General features: G+C 51.5%; 1 protein-coding gene across 1 annotated transcript; it reads right to left on the reverse strand.

Annotated features, from left to right (window-relative positions):
• Positions 1–1,827: 1,827 nt before the first annotated feature.
• Positions 1,828–25,500, reverse strand: LOC310913377 (mannan-binding lectin serine protease 1-like). The gene is given in 12 exon segments (XM_083868759.1): positions 1,828–4,366; positions 6,867–6,941; positions 7,824–7,961; positions 12,760–12,838; positions 13,684–13,802; positions 14,288–14,435; positions 14,735–14,931; positions 15,403–15,534; positions 15,796–15,973; positions 22,660–22,885; positions 24,784–24,936; positions 24,938–25,500. Coding segments are annotated over 12 exon segments (2,361 nt in total). The 5' UTR covers positions 24,958–25,500; the 3' UTR covers positions 1,828–3,470.
• Positions 25,501–26,594: the final 1,094 nt, after the last annotated feature.

The raw sequence follows: 26,594 nt of genomic DNA on the forward strand, positions 1-26,594 counted from the left end.
AGCTGCTGAGTGGGAACTCCCTCGCCTCTGCCTGAGATGCCAGCTCTACATCCCTGCAGGGGTCCTTATTTTCCTGCTTGAGTCTCTATGCTCTTTTTCAAGGGTAGACCCACCTCTTGCTCCCCTGCAAGTCTTTTACACACCCGCTGTGCTCCCCCATCCATGGCCCTGTGTGAATAGGCTCCTTTTTCCCTGGCCCCCTCCTCACTGCTGCCTTCTTGCCTGCCTGTGTCCTCATCCTGTGTAAGCATGTCCCCTCCCTCATGCAGCCCCTTCATCTCCTCCCCAACACTCAGAGCCACCTGTGGGCTTCTCAGCCATGGCCTCATTTTTGGGGTCCTTTCCAGGATACCCCTTTCCAACATGCAGTTGTGTCCATTACTAGTTTCTTAGCAAACCGCCTTCAAAATTCTGCTTTCTTTGGCTCTTGGCACTTTTGGGATTCAGAGCAAGCACTCCTGGCCTGGCCAGCCCCCCAGCTGTCATGGGAACAGCGAGCCCATCCCAGGGGCTGAGGAAGAAGGATGCTCTCTCTGTGGGTTCTGTGCAGGTCCTGTTTGTCCCCCCGGTCTGTTTGAGATTGGGCTCTGCTACAGACAACTCTCAGCTCACGCCTGGCGCTCGCAGCCAGGGACAGCAAAAAACTTCACCCGGGGATGTTTTGCTGGCTTTTCACCACAGCCAGACTGATAAATAGCTGTCTCCTCGCCTGTCTCCCTGGAGAGAAGCTCTTACCACTCTGGCAGGTTGCGAGGTGCCAGAAAATGCAGAGCCCATTGTTGGTCTCACTTTTCCCCTGGGCTGCGCGTTCCCAGCCCACCCTGCAGCCACCGCAGAGCCCGTGGGGCGCTCGGGGCTGGCGCTCGGCAGCCGCAGCTCCGTGAGCAGGGGGCGAGGGCTGGGCAGGGTCGGGGATTTCCCGGCAAAGCTATTGACGGGAGCCGGGGAGAGTCTGTATTTACCAGAGATCTGTTAAAGGGCAGCGATATTTTTTAATGTGCCCCAGGGCTGTCTAGGCTCAGATCCTACATGGATGGTTTAATGCTCAGGGGACCATGCCTTTATTTTGCTTGTTCTCTCTCCTCTCCTTTACTCCCGTGATGACTCTGGATGTGTTAGCAGACCTGTGAGCGAGCCAGACCCACTGCCCTCCTCCCTGCCATCAACGCAGAGGAGCCTGGTGCTGTTTTTCAGTCCTATGGCATAGGAAAATAGGGCTCAATAACCCAGCTCCCAGCCCTGGATACAGGCACATGGGAGGAAACAGTCCCCATTATTTTAAGCTCTCTCTAGAGTGCAGATTCTCACAGTCTCTGATGCAGAGATGTCCATCAGAGTTCTATCCCTGCCTAAGCTTACATCTGAACTCCTCTGCTGTGAGGATGTGCTCTCTCAGTCCAACAACTAGTGAGAATGGGATGATTTTTCACACCTTTTAAAGCAAAAGTCACATATCTCATGTTTTTTTCCTCACGTGAATTGAATTCAGACTTAATTGCTATTCTGAGCAAACAGGTTGCTGCCCTCTGCTCCTGCCACTACCCCCACCTTCAGTGATGTGCTAAGGCTATAAATAATTGAAGGCAGGATCTCCTCTGTTGCCCTTTTTTTGTGATTTGTATTCAGGGGCTGCTCAGGGTCTGTCTCAGCCCAGGAAGCTGCACAGGCCAAGGCTGAGCAGCCATTGGAGTGAGGGATGGTGTGAGGATTCTCCTGGGAGTGCAGGCGTGCATGGCAGACATCAGCAACCAGCCCTGACCATGTTCCTCTTGGAATAAAAGCCACAGGGCACAAGCTCAGTACATACAAAAGTTTTATTTTGTTCTCAGCAGGAAGACTGAGAGAACCATCCTTACCTGATACCAGATATCTTACAGAATGTAATATATATAAAAAAAGCAATACATATATATTAAAAAATATCTTGCAGTTACATGACATAGCCAAGAGTACAGTTCATAGTGTATCTGCAAGTTCAACCTTCCTTAGGCCTTTTGCTCCTCTACAAGTTCTACAAATGGCTTTTTGGATGATAGCAAAACGTCAGAGTGGCTCATCCGCTGTTGGCGTCTTCCTTTCATGGAAAAACCAAAGGAGAAGGAGGAGAAAGAGAGGCCTGAAGGAGGCTACAGGCACACAGCGAGCACAGCAGGCAATTTTTGCATGTTGCTTACAGCTATAGGAGGGCTTTGCTGGCAAATGAAGGAGAAGATGTCCCTGCTGAAAGAAGGACAGCTCACCTGACCTTGTTCCTTGTTGGGACTTGTCTGTATGGGCCATGGAGAGAAGTTAGGGAGATATGACTACTTCTGGTGTGTTAGGTGGGTTTGAGTCAGTCTAGAAGGACTTGGACACCTGCAATAGGCCACAAGAGCCATGAACAAACACTGAACACCACTGGTAATCTGTAAATCAGCTAAATCAGTGGCCTGAAAAGCAGTTAAAAGGGACTAGGTTCTTGCAAGAAGGAATAAACTCTCATGCAGGACTAACCAGCCCCCTGAGAAAGAGATGAAAACCAAGGAAAGGTGTTTTATAAGAAATGTTTCTGCTGAAAATAAGTATTTCTTAGATACAGCCAGTGTGAAGCTGTCTTGTAATGGAAGACTTTCCTTGGGAGGTCTTCTGTGACTGGAAACCACAGAGCTAAACTTTGGGTGGGACTGCAGAGGGCTTCAGGTGACAGAAGACTGGAGAAACTTTTGTGACTGGAGGTCAGGGTGATGCTGAGTCCAAACCCTGCTCCGTGTCTTCGTGTCCTCTGTGGGTGACTCATCCCACATGGTGGGGTACAGGTTTCCTATTTGGGCTAGTGCTGTCTTGGCAGCCATGGCTGAAGTTTAGGGCTATGTGGATGCATCCTCACATCTTTGGGGGCGGTGGATATCACCTGAGATGCCACCAAGAAGGGATGTGTATTTGCATATAAAAATAATGGCAGACTCCCAGGACTCTCTCATGACTCCTTGCACAAAAAAGGGGTTCACCAGTGTGGGGAACCTGTGAGGCCCAGGCCTGCCCATGTGGGTTTCCTGCACTGTCCATAGGCTCTGAAGCTCTGTAGTTGCATCTTCTGATGGAGAGATCTGGCCAGAGAGTCCAGGGGGTGGGGAGGATTCCCTATGCACAGTACAAAGCTTTGGTGTCAGGGAAACACTGCCTCAATCGCTGTGCCTTTTTCCTGGCTCAGAGGGAATTTCCCTGGAGTGTGGGTGAGGTTTGCAGATGGGCAGCACATGCGGAGGACACCAGCCGAGATCTTGTCCTTCGCCCCCTCCCTCCAGCTCCCTAGCAAACATTTCCTAAGGACGCAAGCGAAGGGATGGGGGACCAAGTGAAACAAATGACCTGGCAAGGGCTTGGCGTGCGTGGAGTGTCGTGGCTATTGCTTGCGAAAGACCCGAGTCTGGAGCACATTAAACAATAACAAGAAGAAAGGGAGCTGCGGTGGCAGCAGGCTGCTTAGTCACTCATCTCTCCAGCTCTGGGTCCAGAAATGTCCATCTCTCTGAGGAGCCTGTTTTCTGCTCCACCCAGTCCACATAGTTAGAGACCTTGGTGTACACACCGTACACCTGCTTGCTGCCACACTCCTCTGGGCCACCCCAAGAGACCAGCCCTTGGGCCACCCACCTCCGTGTTCCTGGGTCCTGGATGACAAAGGCTCCCCCGCTGTCTCCTAAACAAGTGTCCTTCCCCCCCTCATAGTAGCCGGCGCAGAACATGTTCTCAGTCACGCTGTAGTTGCCTGAGCGTGACTCGTAGCTGGTCTTGCACTCGGCGTGCAACACCACGGGCAGCTTGACGTACTGCAGGATGTCAGACAGGGTCCTCATGCCTGAGCTGATGATCTCATCCACAGTGATGTTGGGGTTGGAGATTCCCCAGCCAGCCACCAGCCCCAGTGTGTTGGGGTGAGGCCCCTCCAGCTCGTGCTCAAACTGGGGCAGGCAGACAGGCATGACATACTTCCCCATGGTCACCTTCTCCTTCAGCTTGACCAGCGCGATGTCATGGTTGTAGTTCTGGATGTCAAACTCCTCATGGAGGATGATCCTCTCCACTGTCCTGTTGACAGCTTCCATCTTGTTTCTCACATCGTGGAGGGCCAGATAGACAGTGACATGCTCCTTGGAGACGGGGATGACTGTCTTGTCCCGCCGCTGGGAGCGGAGCACGTGGGCAGCTGTCAGCACCCAGGACTCAGAGAGCAGGGCTCCGCTGCCAAACCATTTGTCATTGGGCACCCGGGACATGTCCTCCACCACAATCAGGGCCTGCCAGGGGAAGAAGCCGGGCTCCGCGTTCCGCCCGCCGATGATGCGCTTGATGATGCCAGGCAGGGGACGAGCCGGCCGGCCACACACTGGGGACAGAACGGACAGGACAGTTACTTCCAGCTTATTGATCTAGGGAACAGATGAAAAGGGGTATCTCTGTAGGTTATGCCATATGGCTGGTTGTCTTCAAACCAAACACTCTCTTTTGTCTTTTTTGGTTTTGTTTTTCTTTCAGTTTTCAGTTTCTGGAGTGATTTGGCTAGATCCACACCACTTCAGAAGTAGAAAGACCAAATGAGTAATCTTATAGCCTCACTGTGACCTGTGAGCTCACCCAGCCCTTCCCAGACCTTTCAGGCACTTGCCTGGCTCCTGCTCAGTGTGCCAAGAGACCCAGGGGAGGGATGGTGGGAGGACTGGAGCTTGACATCAACCCAGTCTCACCCCTCACTCTGAGACCTGTCATGAGGTCTGTGTTCTCATAGCCATGGCATTTGCCCTCCTGGAGCTGTTGTGGCTGGAGAAGGCTTGGCCACGGAATGTTGCCTAGCACCATGGGCTTTACTCCTGCGTCTCATCACCCACAATTCTGGCAGCCAAACGAAAGCATCTCTGCTGAGCTCTTCAATAGACCCAGAATTAATGCCTGAAGAGCCCCAACATGGTGCCTGCTCTGCTTCCAGGAGCTTTATCTAGGTAAGGTGTTAGGAAGATGAGGGAATCAGGATGCTGAAGGTGTCTCTGAGAGATTGAACAGGGTGGGGAGGGACAATCCTGTCCCTAGGGAACTTAAGCCTTTGGACATGGCTGTTGGTGGTGGGGCTGATTCCTGCCTGTGGCAGCACTGTGGAGGGGGACTCTCAGGTGGTTTGGAGTTGCTGATGTCACTGGGAGGTTGTGGGAGGCTATTTGGGCTTGTCCTACATCTGGAAGTGTCCTGAATAACAGCAACTCATGTCCTGGTCTCATCCCCCTCTGCAAAAAACACCCCAGATCCTCCATGGAATGTGCCGGGACTCTGCCTCAATGCCACCTGTGCTGTGAGGGGACAGTGCAAAGCCTCAGAAACAGAGGGTCTGACCCCTCAGCGTGGTGGGGTCAGGGTGAGAATCATTCTTGGAAGAAGCACTGAAAGCTGCTAATGTGGATTTGTTGAGGCTGGGGTCTGTCTCTAGGAAAAATATAACTCTAGCAGGGAGGGAACATGGTGAATATGTCTCTGCATGTGCTCCACACCTCTGTCTTTCCCAGTGCTGAAAGGAATAGAAAACATGGTCAGGAAAAGAATTCCTGTGTCCCAGCCCAACTGCTGTGCTGCACCAAAGCTGACGGCTGTCCCAGGGAGATGCTTTTAGAGGAAGTACATCCAGCCAAATATTTATTCTATTAAATTACATATCAAAAATGCTGACCAGGCTGCAAATGCTCCCACTAATGGCAGAGGCAGGCATGGAGCAGCCTCGAACAGAGGTTCCTCATGATGGGGAGGTGCGTGAGACACGGGAAGATCTGAAGAACAGCTGGCCAGCTGCTGCCTGCAGATGCTGATCTCAGGAGAGCATCACCCTCTCTCTGGGATTTTCCATTTTCCTGAAATCTCTCTGACTCCTGTCACTAATCACAAGGCCTGGAAATGGCCCATGAAAGCAGCTATGGCTCCAAAGCTGTCCCCGTATGCTCCCAGCCCAAATTAGTTCAGGATGAAACATCAAGCAGAGATGCAGAGAGCAGCTGCCACAACAAGAGCAGCCACAGCCCTGGTCTTGAAGTTTTGTGGGAAGCAGGGAATCTTAGGAGTCTTTCCTCTAGCTTTGCAGTATCTCAGCATGGCTGGAGAGCAGATACCCTCCGTGGGCCTGCGCCAGTGTCTGAACCCCAGGGTAGTTGCAGCTGCAGCTGCTGCATGGCAGCTGGATCCCTGCGCCTCTCTGGAGAGCCATCCCTGCACATCCCACTACAATCCACACCCAAGCTGCCTCCAGGCCCCTGACGTGCCAGCCAGCCTGGCACCATGCTTGGTTACAGCCAGAAACTGTCTCAGACTTTTCTTTAATCCCGAGCAGGTGTCTGGCCTGGAAACTTGCTGGCTGCAAACATTTCTGCCACTGCTCAAAGACTTGGGACTTTTCCTTCCCTGTAAAGCAGTTTGTTTTCCTTTCTGGAAGGCTTGAAGAAGTGATAATTGCTACTGGATGTGTACACACTGCCAACAGGAGCTGACAGCCAGGTAATGCTCTGCTCTTGACTAAAACCATCTCCAGGGATGCTGAGGGCTGAACATGGCTAGTGGGCTGCTGGTTTCCTTGTGTGCTGGAGTGGGGAGCTTGGGGAACCCTGACAGCTGGCATGGTTGTGACCCAGTGCCACCACTGCACCCTGACCATTTGGGCCTGCACTGCACCCACCATTTGGGATAGCAGGAAGCCTCTGTCCCCACCCCCTCCTGGCCACGCATTGTGGCACTTGGATATGTACAGTTGGCATTGTCACCAGGATCAGGGTTCCTGCATGGCAGCATCCCCTCCCTGTGTGTCCCTGCTCTGCACCCTCGCTGTGGGAACCATCCAGCCACCCCAGCAGCAGTACCTGGTCGGCAGGATGGCAGCTTGGTGCCCAGCTCCTCACTCCTCCACTGCCCCAAGGCATCACACGTGTAGGTGGCTGCAAGAGAGCAAAGTGTTAGCTGGACTCTGGTCCTGGCATGAGGGATTGTCCTTTCCAGTGAGGAGACCTTGCTCCAGGTCTGTCAGGGCCCTTTGAACCCTTTTTCAGAGCAGGAAGTGACCTCCCTTTTAATGTCCTCTGTGCTCCGTTCCCAGGGGGCCATGGTGGCCCCAGCCCCATCCAGGGACATGTCTCCATCCTCAGTTTCATTGCCTTGAGCTGTCTGGAGGGCTGTGCTGTAGCCTCAGCCTCAGCTGGCAGCTGCCTCCACATAAAAATGCTGCCAATGCCCATTCTGCTAATTCATATGTGAGGCTGGGACCATATGCAGGGAGATAAAAGCAGGGAGACAAGAATGTGAGGAATTCTTTTGGCTTTGCTTGCTGAGGGAGGAGAAGAGAGAAGGGCTGGGCTGTGTCTGCACCCTTTCTACTGTCCAGAACTGAGTCTGAAGGGTGCAGAGAACGGTGATGCTTGATAAACCACCTTGTGGTTTTTCTGTGGTTGTGGACCAAGGGGGCTGGCAGGAAAAATTAAGTCTGATATGATCCCACTGCTATCTGTTGAGCTTTGTGTGTGCTGAACATTTGGGTGCTGGGATGAGGAGCTTTGCAGAACCCTTCCAGAGGTTGCTGGACACCTGTGAAACACTCAGACAAAGCAGCTGGCAGGGCCAACTCCATCCTACCTCGTTGTGAAGCAGGATTTGTCCAGTCTGACAACCCAGGCAGGGCAGACAGGGTTTGGTATGTGTAAGCTACATCCACAGCCTGCTGTTTGCAGAACACCCTGGCGCTGCCATCCCAGGTTCCCCCCACTTGCATCCCATGTGCCCAGCCTCACTGTGCCGTGGGGATGTGGCCTGGCCCCACTGCTCACCGGTGCTGTTGGGGGCCATGTGGTAGTAGGGGTGCTGGCAGTGGTACTGGATGGCTGCTTGGTAGGTGGTCAGGTTGTTCCTGGTGGAGAAGGTGACAAAGCCATGCTCCAGCTCCGGCGGCGCTTTGCAGTCAGCAACTGAAAGCCAACACAAAAGGGGGGGTTGAACCCTGTGCTGTATCTTGGGGTGTTCAGCCAGCAGGCAGGTAGTGCTGGGCTTTGGAATGGGATGGTGCTCCTGTGGGACAGACCAAGGGCCTGCATAATACTGTATCCCTTTTCTCTCTGACACTGCAGAAGGTTCGGTCCTGGCAGGGCAGCCTGGCTCTGTGAAACCCTCCCACGGCCACCCTGTACTGACAGAACACATGAGTGGCACCATGGAACACCAGCAGCATGTCCCACAAGCTGTGTGACCAACACCACTCACACTGGTGGAGACCCCAGGCCCGGGAGCCCCTCCATGTAGTGCAAGAGCTCTCTGCTACACCAGTGAGAGAGGAAGAAGTCTGTTCTGGCAGATGAAGTCTGTTGCGAGATGGTCCCAGAGTGTATCTTTGCATTGTAGAGGTGTGCAGGGAGAGGTGGGCAGTGATCACAGCTGTGCATCAGGGGTGTGTAAAGTCCCTCGTGCAATTAAAGGAATTTCCAGCTGCCCTTCCCTGGAAAAGTGAAGATTAAAGATACCCCTCCCAGGTGTAACAAAGGCTTCTCCCCCATGGGTCCTTGCAGACATTGTGCAATCTTCTCTCTGGGTCTCCAAGCCCATCACCCACCCCATGGTATCCCCTTTCCCTGTTTCCCCATTGGCTATGGGGCCTTGGTGTCCTGTTTCTCTCTTCCCTCTGGTCACTTGCCCTCTCCCATGCCTCCTGTACCGCCCATGAACCTGAGACCCTATACATACTGAGAAAACCACATGATCCCTCTCTCTGGCTCCAGATTCCCCTTCAGCACACTGGAATAAGTGCTTGCTGGAAATTGATTTGGGGCTGGGAGCCTTCTGCCTCTCTTGCTGAGCTTAGCCTTGTAACGTGTATGGTTGTGTGAGCTTGAATTGCTGCCTAAATAGTTCTTAAGCAGTTTCTTTATGGAGAGGCTGACTGGGATCTAGAAGGGCCGTGGCCCAAAAGGACACTGTTACAGGGGTGCTCCTCTAATGCACAAGGCCTTGCTGAGAGCACAGTCCTGTCCTCACTGCTCTGGTTTTGCTCACCAAACAGTGCTGATGAGCATTTACAGATCAGGTGGAACAACCCTTGGTCCTGGCTGTCCTATGGCAGCAGATGAAGGACATTGAGAGTGTGGCTTGGCTGGTCTGCAGGCAGGAGTGAGGCCAGTACATGTGGGGGAGACCAAACCTGCTCCATTTCCCAAGGGCTGGCTCTGCTTCACCAATCCCTGGTGTTGACACAAGGTCTGATGGAGGGAGAAGAATTTTGGGGTGCCATTGCCCTTCCCCATGGGCTGTCCATGGTTCCCTTTCTCCCCATGATCCCTCAGAGCACTCTGCCCAGCCTCTCCCCGCAGCTTGTGTCCCAAATTAGGTTTGTGCCAAACACTCCAGGGAAGACCTCAGGCTGTGGGAGGGTTCATCTGTCAAATCCAGGAGCCAACTCCTTGGAGCTGAGCCTCCCTACCACATGGGCAGGTCACAGCACATTTGGGTGATGCTGTGCAGCCTTCCCCTACCTCATCCTGGGTGACCTGCCCCAGTGGAGGGCAGGAACCAGGGTCTGATCCTGCCAAGAATCAGTGCTGTGGAGGTGGGTTCTGCTGTCTTTGGGTTGAAGGGTTGAGTAGGGAAGTGGTGACTTTGCGGTAAGCAGGTCCTGTGGGTCAAGGATGGTGTGAGGTCTGTCGGTTCTCATGTGCTCCAGGATGCCAAGGGAAAGAGAACAGCAGTCCTAACTGATCCAGGCTAACAAGGAGAGAATTCACTAGACATAGTAGCTGGAACCAGGCATATGTATCACTGCTCAGGATTGCGTAATTCCTTGGGTGAAAAAAGCCTGGTTTATGGTAAAATACTGCAGCTCACCATTCACCAAAGTCCCCTCCACTATCTGTAGAGACAGCAAGTGATGGAATGGGTGTGTAGGTGCAGGCAGTGTGGGTGGAGACTCTGGGTACCTGTTTCCTTGCAGGAAAGAGGGAATGAATGTCAGGGGACCATCTTGGCCTGCATCTCTACTCTGGGATTGTTTACAGCTGTGGGGCAGCATTCACTGGCTTGCACAGCCCATCTCATCCCTGTGTGTCCCTCAGACCTGGGCAGCCCTGATCCCTGGAGAATGGGCTCTTGTAGAGAGGTGTTGCTGCACCAGTATCCTAGGTCCTGCTGAAAGGGTGAGGGAAGGGCATTTGTTCTGTGAGCCTTTCTAGAGTTTTCCCTCAGGAAAGGGGCCATTTAGCATCTCTGTCTTTGTAGGACAGAAGTGGACTGACATCTCCAACACACACCTCCTCCTCTCCCAGCCTCTGGTCTACATCCCAGCATCCTCCTAGTGGAGCTTCCAATGCCCCAGGGAGTACGGGTGTGTGCCCATGGCTCCTGGGGATGTAAAGAGAGCCAGATACCAGGCTCTGATCTCCTTCAGCTGCAGTCAGCCTGAGGCCAGTCCATCCTCACCTCTGCCAGGCCAGCCGTGGGGAGCAAAGGGGACGTGGAGGAACATCCGTCCCCCTGTCTCAGTGCCAGGGCTCGGTGCCTGCAGGAAAGGGCTGATGATGCCAGCCCATCCTCCAGGCCTCTTTGTCTGGAGGGTCTGAAAGGCACCAGGACTCTTGGAGAGAGGAGAGGAAGGAGTGTTTCTTATTTGTGACACTGGATCAGTGAGGAAGGACAGTGGGAGGCTGAATCCAACCCACCGACCAACCAACCGGGTGGCCGTGCTGCAATCCTTGCACGGCTGCCTTGGCGGGGGAGCTGAGGAAGCCCAGGAGTCCAGGTGGAGAGGGAGGGATGCAGAAATGCTGGGAGCTGGCAGCAGCACGTGGTCCCTAGGCAGCCGTGCTGGGGCCAGGTGGGCCCCCTTCCCGTGGGGCAGTGTGTCACCAGGAAAGGGGGGCTTGACGCCAATTTCCTTCACCCTTCTCGAGATGGAGTTAAGAAAGCACCAGGCGTGGGGTTAAGAGTGCCATGCCGGTTAGACAAGCCACAGAGATGGATTTGGCAGCCAGGCCAGTGGAAAGGGAACCTGCCCTGGGTACTGGACAGAGCAGAGGGGCATTGAGACAGGCTGCCCGTCGGGGTGGCACGGCCAGCGCCAGCCTCACACGGCCACTTGCTCCGAGCCGACTCTTCCCTCTGTCTGGTTGTTGGCTCTATCTGCAGCTGCACCGAAAGCAGAGGGGAAGGAGGAGAGCAGAGAGAGAAAGCCCAATTAGTAGATGAGCAGAGAAAGACATGCAGGAAACCCAGCCCCCAAAACACCAGAAATCGTTAATGAACTCCCAGTGAGCCATGCCAGGGTGCCGTGGATGCCAGCGGAGCCACGGCCCTGCTGGGTACCCCCTAGCTCTGCTCAGCCAGGACAACCTAGGGGTGGTGGCTGGGAGGAGCACAGGTTTCTGTTTAGCCTCTCCAGGCCATGGAGCTGGATTTTGTCCACTTTGCTGAGAAGTTCTGCATTGTTTGTGCCCTGCCTCTCACAGACATCCCAGGGAGATGGGAGTCTTTGCAGTCTGGAGGCCTAAATTGCCTATTTAGGGGCTCCTTGGCTTTCCAAAAAGGTCTTAAAAATTTAGTGTAGTGAGTCATATTACACAAGAATCAGTTCCAGCCCAGCTGGAACAGTGCAGGTAATAATTTCAATTTTCTCAAAAAGATAATAATTTTTGGTATTAAAAATATTTACCTAGATTTTGTTCTAATTTTTAGACAATGCAAATTTTTCTCTGATCACTGTTCAAGCTGGATAAAATCAATGGGAATCTGTGGTAGTGAAAGCGTAGGAATGGGGAGTTTCTCAGCAGGACAGAGGCATTACTGACCCCACAGTTTTTAAGGAGCCCTTTTCAGTTATTAAACTATTTAGCAAGTCTGAGAGCCTCCCAGTTTCCATTTGGCTTGAGAAAACATGAATTAGAACTCCAGAAATACTTTTTCTTCCAAGGTAAGATGCAAAATATTATTAAAAGAAAAAAAGTCTGCCCAGATGAGGAGAATCTGGATCCCCACATCCCTAGAAAGCATCTCCTCCTCCCTCTCCTGGAAGCACCTGGGACAATCCCTGACCGTGTTTGCTGCTTTTCTCCTCTCTGGGCCAACCTTACAGCACTAAGCAGCAGTGAGAGCCTCCCTGAGCTCTGAGAGGTTTGGGGGAAAGGGAAAAGGTGTGATCTCCCAAGACTGATGTGAGAGAATATCTGGGTTAGATGAAAGAAGAGATGACTCAAATTATCACCTGTCCTTTCAAGTAGCATTTCTTTTCTTTTCTCCTTTTATCCCATTTTAAGGTTTGTAAATATTTTGGGTAAAAATTTTTCTCTCCTCTATCACTTAACTGAGCAGTGACCAGTTTAGGTTAGTACCTGGGACCTCTCTAATGCCCTGCATTTTAATAGCCTCCATTGGGAAAGAAATTTGGACTAGGAACTAGATTATGCCACATTGTCCCAGGCTTACCTGACAGAGCCAGTTCTCAAGAGCCAGGCTTGCTCTTTCTTTGACAGGGAGACAGCAAAGTGGCTCACAAATCAAGTTATATGAGTAATCTAAATAAAAGCACCAATCTCCTGCTTGTGGCATTTGGCCTGAGCCCCGTTATGTTACCCAAGAACAAGCCAAAAGAGCTTTGCAGGGTTACATAGCCTCTTTGGCTGGGTTTGTGTCTCTGAGTAAGGAACTCCACTCTGGCAGGGCAGCTCCCATTAGCATGAAATGATTTTAGCAGGAAAAGGACATTGGCGGGGTAGGGAAGGGTGTCCTTACTTTTGCAGATAGGGATCTTGTTACTCCATGTGCCATCCTTCAGACACTCGATCTGGAAGGAGTCACTTTCCACGTTATCCTGTTCAGAAGGTATCAACAACAACAAAAAAAGCCCTATCAGTGTTCAAGGCAAAAAAATAAATCTCTCAATAAAAAGGGAATTTCTTGGTGATTTGAACAAGTTATATCCAACATCCCTTGGAAGAGGACTTTTTTAGCTAAAAATTGCAATAAAATCATAATGAAAAACTTGAGGAGTTTTCTTGTTGCCAGCAACTCAGGGGCACGCTGAAAGCCAAAGAACTGGAGTCACTTATTCCTGTTGTAAATGATGAGATGTGTAAGGAGGCAGTTCTGCATGAAGGATGGGACTGGGAAGAGATCAGAGAAATACTCAAGTCCGTTTTGGAAGTACAAGTGGGCTACTGGCTTGGAAGGAAGACAGCCACCCCATGAGTCAGCCATTCTCTGTGGTTCTCAGCTGTTTCTCAGAGAGAGCCTGCCAAAATCCTGCCCCCCCTGACTTGCTGAAGCTGTCCCCAAGTCCCTGAGGACCTCCCAGTCAGTGGAGGCTGGCCTCTGCAGGGCTGCTGAGACTGTGCCCACTGAGGTGGGGGGCAGGCAGAGCCCTGGCAGCTGCCTCAGAGCTTTTGCTGACCTTTTTCTCTGGCAGAGGTGCTAGGCCTGACATTCTATGAATTTGCTGGCTCCAGAGGGATTGCTGAGAGGGTGGCTCAGGGAAGTGCTATCTCCCCTTTTCCTCTGTGTCTTTGGAAAGGAAAGGTGTTGGCTCTTAGTGGAGGTGTTTTTCTTGCCCCTGGAAAGAGACTGAGGATGATGTGTGATCACTCTCCCAGAGTTGCAGTGGCTTTGAGACACTCTTCTTCCTACCCATATTCCCAGCTCCATGTTGTCAGTCCATACCTTCAGCACTTTGTATCCAGTGTTGCAGCTGATGACAACCTGGTCTTTGAAGGTGTACTTGGCTTGAGAAGGCTCAATTTTCCCATTGATTGGTGGTTGCACCATTGGACATGGATTTCCTTTGAATAAAGAGCAAATGAAGCTAAACAGACGAATAAATGGAGCAAATGTAAAGTCCCAGCTCTTCCGCCCATCCCATGTAGCAGAATTTGAGCATCTCTGCCCTGCTTTTACTCTTAGTCTACACTGGCATGGCTCAGTCAGGCTCTTTTACAAGGCGTGGAGGCTCCATGTCTTTCCTTCAATCTGTAATTCTCTGGCTTTGAGCATTACAAATCTGGGAGCTAATAACAGCAGCTTGTGCAATTATCCTGCCCAAAATTGCTCTGCTTTGCAATATGGTCTTGTTTCAGAGCCCAGTTGTTTTAGGGGAAAAAAGAACCTTTTGAAGGGTTATTTTATGTCTCTCCTATTGTGATTTCTGGAACAGATCCTTTCTGGAGACAGGATCATGGACCAACAAACACGTGATGTCCACCTGTAGGCTTTATACAGCCCTTCCCATTCCCAAGCCCAGCAAATAGAGGAAAGCAGCAGGAATTACCAATTGCTGTGTATGACAACTTCCAGCCCCTGTTCTCTCCAGAGTTGTCACTGTGGAAGCAGATCTGCACACTGTTGGTTTGGGTTTCGATGCGTCCTGGGGACTTTTCTCCACAGAAAGGTCCAAACTCCTTTTGGCCTGCTTTGATCTGCCAAGGCAAAGATGAGTGGGTGATTTGAGGGGGCTCTTTGATCCCTGGGGCCAATGGATGGGGCTGGAGTGGGGCTTAAGCACCATGTCTTGGGGGGGATGTGAACAGAAAGAAGGTCAACTGTTGGCTAGAAGGGTGACAAGCAGATGTGGTAAGAGACATGGGGTCAATAGAGCACAGGGCTCCTGCAGATTCCATCATCCCTGCTTAGACTGGGGCGATTTTGATCCCATCACCAGGGCACTGGGGACCCAAAAGGAGAGTACGAGAGGAGGAGGGTGAGGGGCCCAGCTCACCTTGATGTGATCATATGGACAGGTCACCTCAGGGTGGTCTTCCACATCAAAGCTGTCCTCAAAGTTCAGGGTGATGAAGAAACCCTCCTCCAGCTCGATCCGGTACAGGCAGTCCGAGCTCTTGGGGTAGGGGCTGGGGAAGTCGGCGCTGGTGATCACCCCGCTCCTCTGGGTGTAGAGGTTGTCACTGCACTCCACTGAAACACAGTCATGGCTCTATCAGGGCCCTGACAGTCATGACCCAGCCCTGACCACACTCAGGAATCCTCCCAGTGGAGTGGGGTCTGTTGGGTGGATCCATGGATTCCAAATATAGGTACATGGATCCCAAATATGTGTCCATGGAAGACTCTCAGACAGCCAACTTCCAAATATGCCCATGGCACGGAAGCCCTGGCCTGAGAGCTAGTCCCAGCTAATCTGCATGATGCAGATTCAGAGCAGGGACTAAACCTTTTCATTTCTGTGACTTGAGGAGGTCTATAGAGCTTAGCTGAGGAGCACAGCCCCTGGGAGAAGGAGTCCCAGACTACTGGTTTGTAGGGGAAGAGGCACCTCATCCCTTCTGGCAGAAAAAAAGGGCCATTTTGCCTGTGCTTGATAGGTGTGATGCCTACTCAGGGACCCTCTGTGTGCCCATCCCTGTGTCTGGGCTGTGCCTGTGGTACCTTTGCAAGTCCTGTTGTCAGAGTGGAGGATGTAGCCAAACCTGCAGGAGCAGTAGTACCCGCCAATGTAGTTGTGACAGTAGTGGTCACAAGCCAGCTCCTCATCACTCTTCTCCAGGCACTCATCCACATCTAGAATGGAGTTAACAAGGAAGAGAGGTCACCCTGAAGCTCTCCACACGTCACTCCTCATGGGGACGTTTGCCACAACACTGAGAAATCCCTTATCCCATGTGATGGATCACATGAGCACCCAGTGAGTCTCACATGGCCCAAGGGCTGCACACGAGTTCTTCTCTTGCCAGAGAACCCAAGGCTGACCTGGGATGTGGTCCCTGCAAATCTGGTTCCCTGTCCTAGCAAGCTGGCCCTGCAGGCTCAAATGCTGCTTACCCACAGCGGTGTAATGGGCATCGAAGCCGGTGAAGCGTTCCTCATTGGAGAAGTCAGACCTGAAGGTGAGCCCCATGTAGGGCCCTGGGGATAGGATCACTTGCTGTCCTGGAGCCTGCTCTGTGTCTGTTGTCTCTCTGCCACAGAAGGTTGCCAGCTCCTGGTCCTCAGTTTCAATCTGTTAGGAGAAAGAATGGGTGAGCCTGGAGAGCCTGCTGTGCACTCCCTGGAGAGGTCAGGCTGGGATTGGAATCATCTTCTGTATCCAGGAGCTCATGCCTCTGCTTGTGCTTGCCCAGGCTGTCCCCTGCCAGGACTCACCAGTGTCTCCATGGGGCACAGGGACTCAGGTCTGTCTGTTCTGCCTGGAGGCACCTCTAGGCAGATGCCAAGAGTAAGTGGCATCTGGGATGTAGGGAGAAGCTGGGGGGTGTAAGGGTGGGAGCCTATTTGGAAGGTGGGATGAGGACATGAGGCAGCAGGGCAGAAGAAGGGGTGTGAAAATCAGCTCTTGGCTCTGTCATTCCCACTCAGAGCTGGTGGTATCTGAGATGCTTCCCCATCCTCTTCCAATGGCTCAAACACTGAACAGGACAGCAAGCATCTGTATGAGGGGCCTAGAGGAGTCCCTCCCTGCCTATTGGTTTTGCATCAGCTCAAAGCAGCAGCTGTAATTTTTGTCCCTTGGGCTGCCTTGGACAAGTTTGGTCCTGTCACTCCCATCTAGGCTCTCTGTCTGGCTCCAGAGCTGTGGTTCCAGGCACTGCTGGGACTCTGACCATGCACCCAGAGGGCTGAGGAAGGGGAGTGATGAGCCAGGGTGCCCTGTTGTCGTATTAGCACATTCAGTAGTCTCTATGTGCATCCCTTTAAAACACAGCCTTATCTGTGCCTTAAAGCACTGTAATCCCTGCAGAAAAACTTTCAGTTTTCCCTGGAAATCCTCTCCTTTCCTTTTTCCTTGCTGTTATCTCCAGCATTGATTCACCTCCTTCTCCTACACATCCCATTCCTAACCTGTCTCAACCACGACCTCTCCCAGGCAGTTCCCAGGACCCTGCCTGCTTTCCTCCTGGGGATTTGAATGTGAATAAGCCTCGGCAGAGGAATGTGATGAACACCACCAGCCAGCCCACTACTGCTCCAGCCAAGCCACCCCTATTGAGGCTCTAATGAGATCCATAGCCCCCTAGTACATGTCTGGGGGAAACAGTCATCTCCTTGAGGGCTCATGGGGTCCTGGAGGTGTTGGAATGCTGTCCCTGGCTTGCTTGGCCTCAGCAAGGCCCTGAGACCCTTCTCTGACTCCATCCCTGTCACCTAGAGACCCTCGAGATGTGCCTGCTAGGGAGGGTCTGGGGCTGAAAGGGAAATTTCCCAGAGCTGAACAAACAGGAGGAAACTTGTTCACACCAGGGAAAGCCAACATGGAAATGGCAACTCAGCATGCCTTGACATTGCCTCCAGATATTTTCCATCCTCTCATACAAGCTCGAGCCGGCCAGAAAAGAGAGACTCTTTCCGATGATAAATTTTGGGAATTTTGAGAAAAAACACGCACCCTGCTTTGGGGACAAAAACCCAATTGAATTTTTTTTTTTTGTAACAGCATTCTGGGGCAAAAAAAGAAAACAAGTAATTTGGGCTCCATCTGGTTTCAATCCCTTTGAAATATACTGTAGTGCTTTAGAATTGCTTTTAAATCTGAAAGATTGTTTTGAAATGAAATAGTGTTTCAGACTGAAAAACGGAGTGCCATCACCAGAAGCAAAGGAAAAAGACATTTCAGCTCTGATGTGCAGACTTGGCTGCACCAGCACATGGGACAGCCTCTTCCACAGAAAATGCTTTTTCTCTGAGGAAATCTGTGGGAAGGAGGAATTCCCAGCCAGCTGCTCTCTGTGGGGCTGGTGGCTGTCACCTCTGCCAGGACTCAAGAGCCACTGTGTGGGCTCCCATTCCTTGCCTTCAGCCCCAGAGAGTGCAGGACCTGCAGCACAGCATTCCCAAAGGGCAGGAAAATCTTCCCAGTGCCTTGAGTCTCAGCTCGAGGATGCTCCAGCCGTGGGGCCAGCCCAAACACGGCCCCCAGCATCCCTGGATACAGCCCTGAAGCAGCAGGATGGGCCTCGGGAGAGCTGTGCTCTCCTCACTGGAGGTATCCACAGCCTCTTATCTGAGACGGGTCCCATGCCCCGAGCCACAGGGAGCAGAGGCAGCCCTTCAGCAGTAAACTAAACAGAGAGGTCATCATCCCTGGTTAATATTTGCTGCTTCTGCTGGGGACTGTATACTTTCTTGTAGATCATTTACATCCAGCGAGCAGGCTGGTAATTAAATCCTGGTTGTTTGTTTGGAGTTTCTCCCTCTCGGGTCACGATGTCGACGTTTTCACTAGAGAAGATGTGTCCCTGAGGGAAATATCAATTGCCACAGAGAAATTCCCTATAAAAATACGCTGAAAGAATGCTCCTTTGAAAAATAAAATGTAACTACACCCTTGTGCCTTAAATTTACCCTTGCCAATGCCTCCTGCTGTCTTCCCTGTTTCTTCTTGCATCCTCAGTCCCTCATTAAAACTTCTGCCCTTCTGGGTGGAGGCAGATTGAAGTCCTTCTCTGGCTGTAGCTCTATCCTTCTGTATTTTGGCTGGTGCTGTGGCTAAAGGGTGTCCCATGCTGTGGGGGCCCTCTCTGTCCCACATTGATTCTCCCCTTGGGGGCAGGAGCTGGGATGCCCTGGCTGGCAGGAAAAAAAAGGCTGCCCCAGGGCAGAGGCTCTTGGAGATGCTGGGGAGCAGTGATGCTCCGGAGGTGCCTCCTGCAGCCAGGGGGTTAATGAAATGCCAGGAACACCGAGGGGAATTTGGCCCGGCAGTTCGGTGTCTGCTGCTGGAGAGGAGCAGGCAGCCGGCAATACGGAAACACAGCCGCCACCAGCCCCCCCTCTGCAGCCCTCCAGGAATGCACTAATTGGACTGATGAAGGCCAAACATACCACTTGTAATATATATAAATGGCTCATTAGGCAGAGAAATCGCAGTGCTGGGCTGAAGACACTGGGAACATGACATGGGGAGGAGACGCTCAGAGCCAGGGCAGGGCATGGGGTGGCCCCCGCCGAGCGGCCCCGCAGAGTGTGGCAAGAAGGCAACACCCAGAGCAACGGGGCTTTTTTTCCACAATGCTGCTGCTACTGACTGTTGGGAATGGAGCAGGCACAGCCACTGCAAGCCTCTGTCTAAGTCTCCTAGAGATCTTCTCCCCAAGATACATCAAGGGTCCTTTCATATCCAAACATGAAATTGCCCTGAATTCCCATGGTGTCAGCCCTGCTATGGGTGACAAAGGAGGATGGCTGGTTTCCTGTGCTGTGGATTTGGCTTGGTGTCCAGACTGTCCCCTCCTGCGTGGCAGCTGCACCCACATGCACTAATTCTGGGCAAGGCTTGTTCCCTGGAGGGGCTGGGAGTAAAAAGAGACCCAGGCAGGATGCTGGGGTCCTGCAAGAGCTGATGACTTGCTCCCGTGCCTGGTCTTCCTCCTCCTCCCCCTGCACTGTCCCCAGTGGCACAGGGGAATGGCCAGTGCCACCAGACACCTCTGCAGAGAGCTATTAGGATGGGGAAGACAAGCAGCAAAGCCCTGGGCTCTCCCTTCTCCCAGCTGCCTTCTGGGGTTCAGAGTGCTCCTTTTGGGACCCCACACTCCCATGGAATGAATGACCCCCTGGCTGGGGCTGGCTGACAGGACCAAAAGAGGATGCTCTCCTCCTGAACCCCCAGTTCATGCCACACCTTAATTTGTGCTTTTTCTCCCTCATTTATACAGAGGAAGATGTACATGGGTCCTGATCACCCTTCTTGTAGCCCCAGGCTGGGCATGTACTGCCCTGAATGAAAAGCTAAGCTTGTTTCCTGGTCCTGCATGTCCCCCACCAGTGCCTCATCAATCATTGACAGGGTGTCCCCCCATCTTCATTCCAATCAAGGAGCTGGCTGGAGCTGGCTGCCAAGCTCTTGGGGGCTGATTTCATTCTAGGGCTTGACTGAGCAATGTGCAAAACCTCATAGACATGTCCCCAGATTCAGATCTCTATAATAAGCTTGGAGATTGACTCGCGATGGTCCCTTAGAAGCCAGAATTTCATTGCCCTGCCTCAGTGCTCCTCAGTGACACTGTTCAAGACACTTAACCTGTTTTTCTAGTCAGGGCTGAGGCTTTTTGGGTGCCCTGGGACATTGATGCAGGCTTGCAAACCATGGCGAAACCCTCTGCAAATGGGGAACCCCCAAACTGGTTCCTTGTGGATGGTGATGAGCTGGGCAGAGCCTGCTGAGCAACACGGCAAAGGGAAGGAGCAGGAAGAGGGCAGCCCAGGGTGGGTGGCTGCTCCATCCACAGGCACCTGGCAGGTGTCTGACAGCAGCCATCCATGACCTGAGGAGAGGCTGTATCCAATGTGCTGAGGCACAGAGTTTGGTTTCCCAGCATGTGACTGGAGTTTTTTACCTGCACAGGGGGCTTCTCCAGGTGGGCGTTTTGGAGATGGCTGTTCCTCCCATTCCTCCTGGCTCACTTCCTTACTGAAATGCAACTCCCCTTCTCTGCCATCCCCATTTGCAGGAACAAGCCTCCCATGCTGTGAGCATTTCTTTAGGAGCCACGTTCTTTTTATATGTATACACATGCAGAAGTGTGCATGTGCGTACATATAAATAAACAGCTATTGTTTTAACTAGCCATTGTTTCGGAGCTCTGGAAACTGTTCCCTTCTTCAGACCACCCCGAAGGCAGGTTTACAGCTCAGATCACCCTGAGCTTGTCACTTGGGATGGGTTTCTACACTGCTTCAGAGCTTGGATGTGTGAGCAGCTGGGGAGTGAGGGAAGCAAAGGCCAGGACACAGGTGCTTTTTGCCTGTCCTGAACTGAGTCTCCACCTGCTCAGCCTCTTTTTAACCTCCTTCTTTTGGCAGTCAAGATGATGAAGACCCTGAACAAACAAGAAGGTGTTTCTTCACACACACACAGGCATATAATCATATATTGAACCTGACCAACTCTCTGGCATGTGGTCCTGCAGAGATTAAAGTTACCCATGAGCTCAGAAAACAATGGTACAAGTTCATAGGTGGGGAATCCATTGAGCACAATGGGACACAGAGATCTGCCAGTGTTTCTGAGCTTCCTCAGTGGCACCAGCAGAATATTACAGAGAAGGACCTCTGTGTGTCAGGTGTATAGTCATATTCTATAGCCATGCACTGTGGCCTCTGTCAAAGAGGGGGCTGATGCTGTTTTTACACCTTGCACTGGTGCAGACAGAGCTGGACACACAAACCCAAGGAGGAAAACAGCCACGGAGTCATTCATTGCTCTTCTTAATGTTTTCTAAGCCAGTGGTTTAGTAGCACCAAGATTGCCTCCTTACCCAGCAGGGTAACCTCTGGATCTCCCCTAATCCATCCGTTTTCATCACTTTTCAAATGTAATTCTGTGCTGGAGGCTCAGCAAGCTGAGTTACAGCCCCGAGCAAATTTATACAGCTGAGATCTAAATCCCTGTGAAAAACACCGCCTTCTTATGGAAATCCAGGGGCAGGGAGAGCTGTGGTGCCAAGTTGGCACCATGGCCAAATAAGAGGGAGCCTTATGAAAAAGGAAAAAAGAGGAGGGGGTGAAGGGTGGGAGGAGGGGTAAAGCTAGGAATGGGGAAAGTTTCCAAGAAATCTGTTCCTTGAGCTTATTGGGGTTTTAAAGCAATATATCTCTATATATGTCCCTGGGCCCCTGTACTTGGAGAAGATCCAGGAGAAGCAGAAAGAGCTAATCAAACCTCAATGAGAGCTGTTAGTAGCAGAGGGAGTGCCAGCACAAAGGGGAAATTAAAGCAGGGAGCAATAGATCCTAGAGGAGAAAAAACACACAAATGTTTGCTTTGTTTTCTTAGGGCAAGAATAAAACAATAATTTCAATTATCTAGCAACTAGCACCAGGGCCAAGTCCTGTGGTTCCAGACCTAGGAGCAAGCTCCACCTACCTCTGTGTGGAGGGGCAGGGTGGAGCTTGTCCTGGGTGATGATGTAAGCTATGTTCAGCCAGGCAACCTAGAAAGCACCTGCTTGCTACTGCTGATCTGCCAGGAGCACCACACTTGAACATTTTCAAGGATATGGAGAGCTGCCCTTGTCCTGGGTGTGAAGGAGAGGCCTGCTTGGAGAAACCTGTGGTGTAAAGGCAAGGCTGCTCTGGGGCACTGCAGTGTGTGGCCATCACAGTTTTGGGTGGGTAACCACCCAGCAGTGAAGCAGACTGAAATATTTGGAGGTTTTGGCCATGACAGCTCTCTGGAAACCTCCATAGCAGCCTCAAGCTAAGGTTTAACTTTTCCTTTTTGCTTCTCATGGAGTTGGACAGGGTGTCCCAAGAGCCTGCAAGGAGTGGCCAGGGATCCAGGCTGGCTGCAAGAGGCACCCACAGCCATGGCCTGACAAAGTGTGCCCAGCTCAGGGATTTTTCTTGCTGGCATCAGAGTGGTACAAACTGCTGTTTAGCCACAGGTGTTTTATCATCCCATAGGTGTGAAAATCCTATTGGGTGTAGTAAGAATTGGGTGTCCAAATACTTTCAGAAATTTTTTCCTCTGTGGGTAAGCTCTGACTCTGGTGTCCCAATCACTGTTGGTCCAATGGATACTGCCAGCTTACCTGTGTTCTCCCTGTGGTCCACTGGACTGACAACTCCTGAACCAAATAAAATGGGGAAAACTGTCTTGTTCCCAGCTTTTCCAGCACTACCCTTTCTCAGCTGCCTAAGCAGCTCTGCTGTCTACCCCACCATCTGCCCTGAGATGTCACAGCTCACCTTCACATAGTCATATTCACAGAGGTAGGATGACTCCAAGTCAAAATGCATGAAGTACAGCTTGATTTTAAATCCATCAGGCACAGAGATGTTCCACGTCATTTCCGAGTCACTGGGATAGGAGTCGGGGAAGTTGGGAGAGTGGATCTCCCCAAACATGTCTGTCAGCTCCACGGCATCTGCCACACAGAGCAGCAAGGCACAGAAGGGCCAGGCCAGGGGGTACCTGGAACACACACGTGAGGAGATGAAATGAAACTCTGGCAGTGACAATACCTGTGGAAGGCTCATCTCTTTTCCCAAGTGGATCATGCAAGAGGAGGTGCAGCACCATGAGCAACCCCTGGGAGGTGGAGGTGGGATCTGCATGTGGCTCCCATGAGGGGGAAGCCCCTCTGAAAGGTAGGTGCCACAGATGCCACAAAGGCACCTCTGCAGATCTCAGCCAGCCTGAAGTGCCATCAGGAGCTCAGTGTTTCCTGTGCTTCTGGGAGCAGCAGCCATTGGCAACACATCCGTTAACTAATGGAAGAATAAACATAAGCATGCTTAATAAAATAATGATGCTTTCTGAATCGATTTAGGGAAAGCATCATGGCAATAACTGCTAAGTATCATTATTATTATTATTATTATTATTATTATTATTATTACTGCTGAGCCTCATCCTGCCAAATTGGGATCATTAGCTCTCAGTGAACAGTGCACTTTGCAGCTGGGCAAAGATGGAACCAGGCCTCAGCTTTGCAACCCTGCATGTTACACTTCTCTTCTCTTCTCTTCTCTTCTCTTCTCTTCTCTTCTCTTCTCTTCTCTTCTCTTCTCTTCTCTCTTCTCTCTTCTCTCTTCTCTCTTCTCTCTTCTCTCTTCTCTCTTCTCTCTTCTCTCTTCTCCCCAAAATGGAGAAGCACACAGAAGCTGGGATCCATAAAGATGTTTTGTCATTGAACCTATCTTCTAAAGAATCTTGGTCTGAAGACTTTGTCCCAACGTGTTACCAACTTATTTATCCCAGAGGAGGGCAGAGAGAACAGGTAAACCTGTGGTGGTCTAGCTGACTTCACACCAGCCTCGAGCTTCATTGGACATGAAAGGGAGCATAAACTGAGTGTTGCTCTGCACAAAGAGAGAGCACTGCCCGTGGTGGAGGTGTGAACACAAAAGCCATAGGACCCAGAATAAGGAGCAGACCTGAGGCTCTTTACACATAGTGGAACATTCAGAGGAAAAGAAACAGGCAGGAAATAAGAGCCATTAGAGATGAAAATTTCTAAAATAGGCACTAAGGCCTGGCAAAGGCTTGTAGGTGTGTACAAGAGACATTGGAACTATTCACACATACGTGTACACCTGGTTTCAAAATCAGTGCTTGATTTAGGTATGCTGGTGAGGAAATTGAAGCTGCATTAGTGGATTATTTTTAACCTGTCTGTGTTCTTTCAAAACCAGGGCAGTAAATTTCTGGAGTTCATTTGTGTAGTGCCATCATTTTTCTCAGCTCTTCATTACAAAGAAAAGTAAATGGGAGCTGAGAAATTTGGATTGATTTTTCTTTCAAGCAGAATGAGGTTGAACATGCGCTTTTTTGACAGCTTCTCTGAAACCACAAAAATGTGTGAAGGGAAAAACTGTTACTCCTCTGGTCAGAGTACATGCACGGATGGGGCTGGATATTGAGCTGGTGTAAATGGGCATCACCTCCTTCATTTCAACAGGCTGTTTTCTTCTACTGCTCTGCTTTCCCAGGAGCAGGGGAGGCAAAACAGCATCAAACTTCTTCCCCATGACAGGAAAAGTCTTAACCTCATGTGGAAGTGATAAATGCCCGTGGTGTGCACAGAAACCTGAAGCCCGTGCAGCAGGTCCCACCTCGCTCGTACCTTTTCCCCGGCCGTGGCAGAGCGGTGCCCACGCCAGGATGTCCCTTTGGCTTCGCTGGGATGCCGGCGTGCGAGCTGGGCTGCGGCACGGAGCCGGGGCGTGAGCATTGCCTTGTTCGCTCAGGGACAGGGGAGCAGAGCCGCGATCATCATCGAGAAACCTTCCTCAGCCCCCCCTGCCCGGCCGTGCCCTGGGATCACGGCGTGCGGGAGCCCGGGCTCAGCCCGTCGCGGGGGTACTCACCTCATTTCGCAGCTGGGAGAGTTTCCCGGCGGCTTTGGAGCGGAGGATTGATTGCTCGCTGGCCGGGGACGGCTTTGCCTCTTTCCCAGCGCTCCGCTGTCCGCCTTATCTCCGTCCGGAGATTTGCGAGCGTGTGCGCGCCGATGTGTGTGTGCGTCTGGAGCTGCCTGGCATTTTCCATGCAGGTCACGCCTTCCCGTGCCTGCAGCCGTTCCCCACGTCCAGGCAGGCAGCAGGCAGGCAGGGAGACCTGCCCGCATCCGAGCCCTCCTCCCCGCCCGCCTCTCCCTCCTCTCCGCCGCGGGGCTGCCCTGCGCTCCAGCAATCAGCGGAGTTTTTGTCTTCCCTAATCTCCAGAGTTTTGTGTGTGTGTGTGTGTGTGTGTGTGTGCCCATGCACATTGTGTTTTCTGTCTCTTTTTTTCCCCCCCCTCACAGCCTGCTTTGCCAGATGGCTAAAATTTGCCTCTCAATAGGGTCTGAGGCTCCAGCAAAAACAGAAGGCAAGAATGTGTGAAAAAAAAAAAAAAAAAGAAAGAAAGAAAAAAAAAAAGCCTGTGAGGGCATAAATAGCTTTAGTGGCGGTGCTGCTGCTGGGATCGGCGCTCGAGAATTGCTTTCAGCATCTCTGCTTTTAGTGCCGAGCAGCGTTTGGGATGAGGATCTGGCTTCCAAGAAACTTTGGAGTTGTGACAGTCTGAATAAAATCAAGCCCTAATTTGCATCCTCCTGTAGAACCGAGGAATTACCAGAGTCTGCATTTTGTCGCAGGGCAAAAGAGCAGCTTTGGAAGTGGACTCTGCTCAGGAGTGAAAACTTTAAAGTTTCAGGTTTTGAGCCTGACTTCCTCCTATTCAGGAAACAGGTAAAAACATGAACACGCCCCGCTAAGCCACGGGAGACTGATCTCCTCTCCCCGTGCCAGGCACAAACCAACCCAAACTCCCCTGTCTGCATAGCTAAGTGGGCAGAAAAATCTCTCTGGGCTGCAAATAAGGGAATAGCACGTAGGACGTCAAAGGATGCAAGCGACTCCCTCATTCAGAAATCTCCTTGGACACATGAGGAGCAAAACTTTAATAGCTGTTTACCAACTTCAGCTTGAGCTGGTTAATGTAAACCCCGCAGATACCACTGGCAGGCACGGATACACATGCGGCATGTTAAAAGGCACACAAAAACAAGAGCCGGGAAGAGGCAGGGAAACAGGGATGTGTTGGCACCACTCCTGGAGGAGCACTCCCAGCCCTCCCGGACTCCGCAGCTCGCTGATGTCAGGCTGTGGCGCTGCTGTTAAAGGGGCGATGGTACCTCCAGCCCCTGCACAGGCTTTGCCCCTCCAGCAATCCCAGAGAAGCTGGAAGGGAAGGGGATAGAGTGAAAAAAGTAAAATTTTCTTTTTCCATTTCTGGTCTTTGTGTTTTGGGGGGGTTATGGTTCCTTGACCTCCCATGCAGAAGCTGCTTCTCTCATTCCCATGAGTCTCTGGTTTTGCACTGAGAAAGAAGTGGTACCTAAGAGACACAGTGAAATAAAATAGAAAAATATGGGTGGGAAAGCACTAGAAAAACAGGAGAAAGGCCCCGGGTAAAGGGAAGGTCTCAGTCTGCCATAACTTGTAGCTGTATTTGGGAAGTTTTAACAGCTTATCACTAAACAGACATAAGCTTTCACTCATGCTAACACACCCAGGCAAGCTGATCAAACTAATTAATATGTAAGCAATGTGTCAAATGCAAGGATTTATTTTTGCAAGCAAGTGTGGTCTTGTCTGAGCCCTGAATACACTGTGATCTATTTTTTCCCTGCCTG

The sequence above is a fragment of the Zosterops lateralis genome, assembly GCF_965231275.1.
Source record: "Zosterops lateralis genome assembly, chromosome: 10".
Taxonomy (NCBI): domain Eukaryota; kingdom Metazoa; phylum Chordata; class Aves; order Passeriformes; family Zosteropidae; genus Zosterops; species Zosterops lateralis.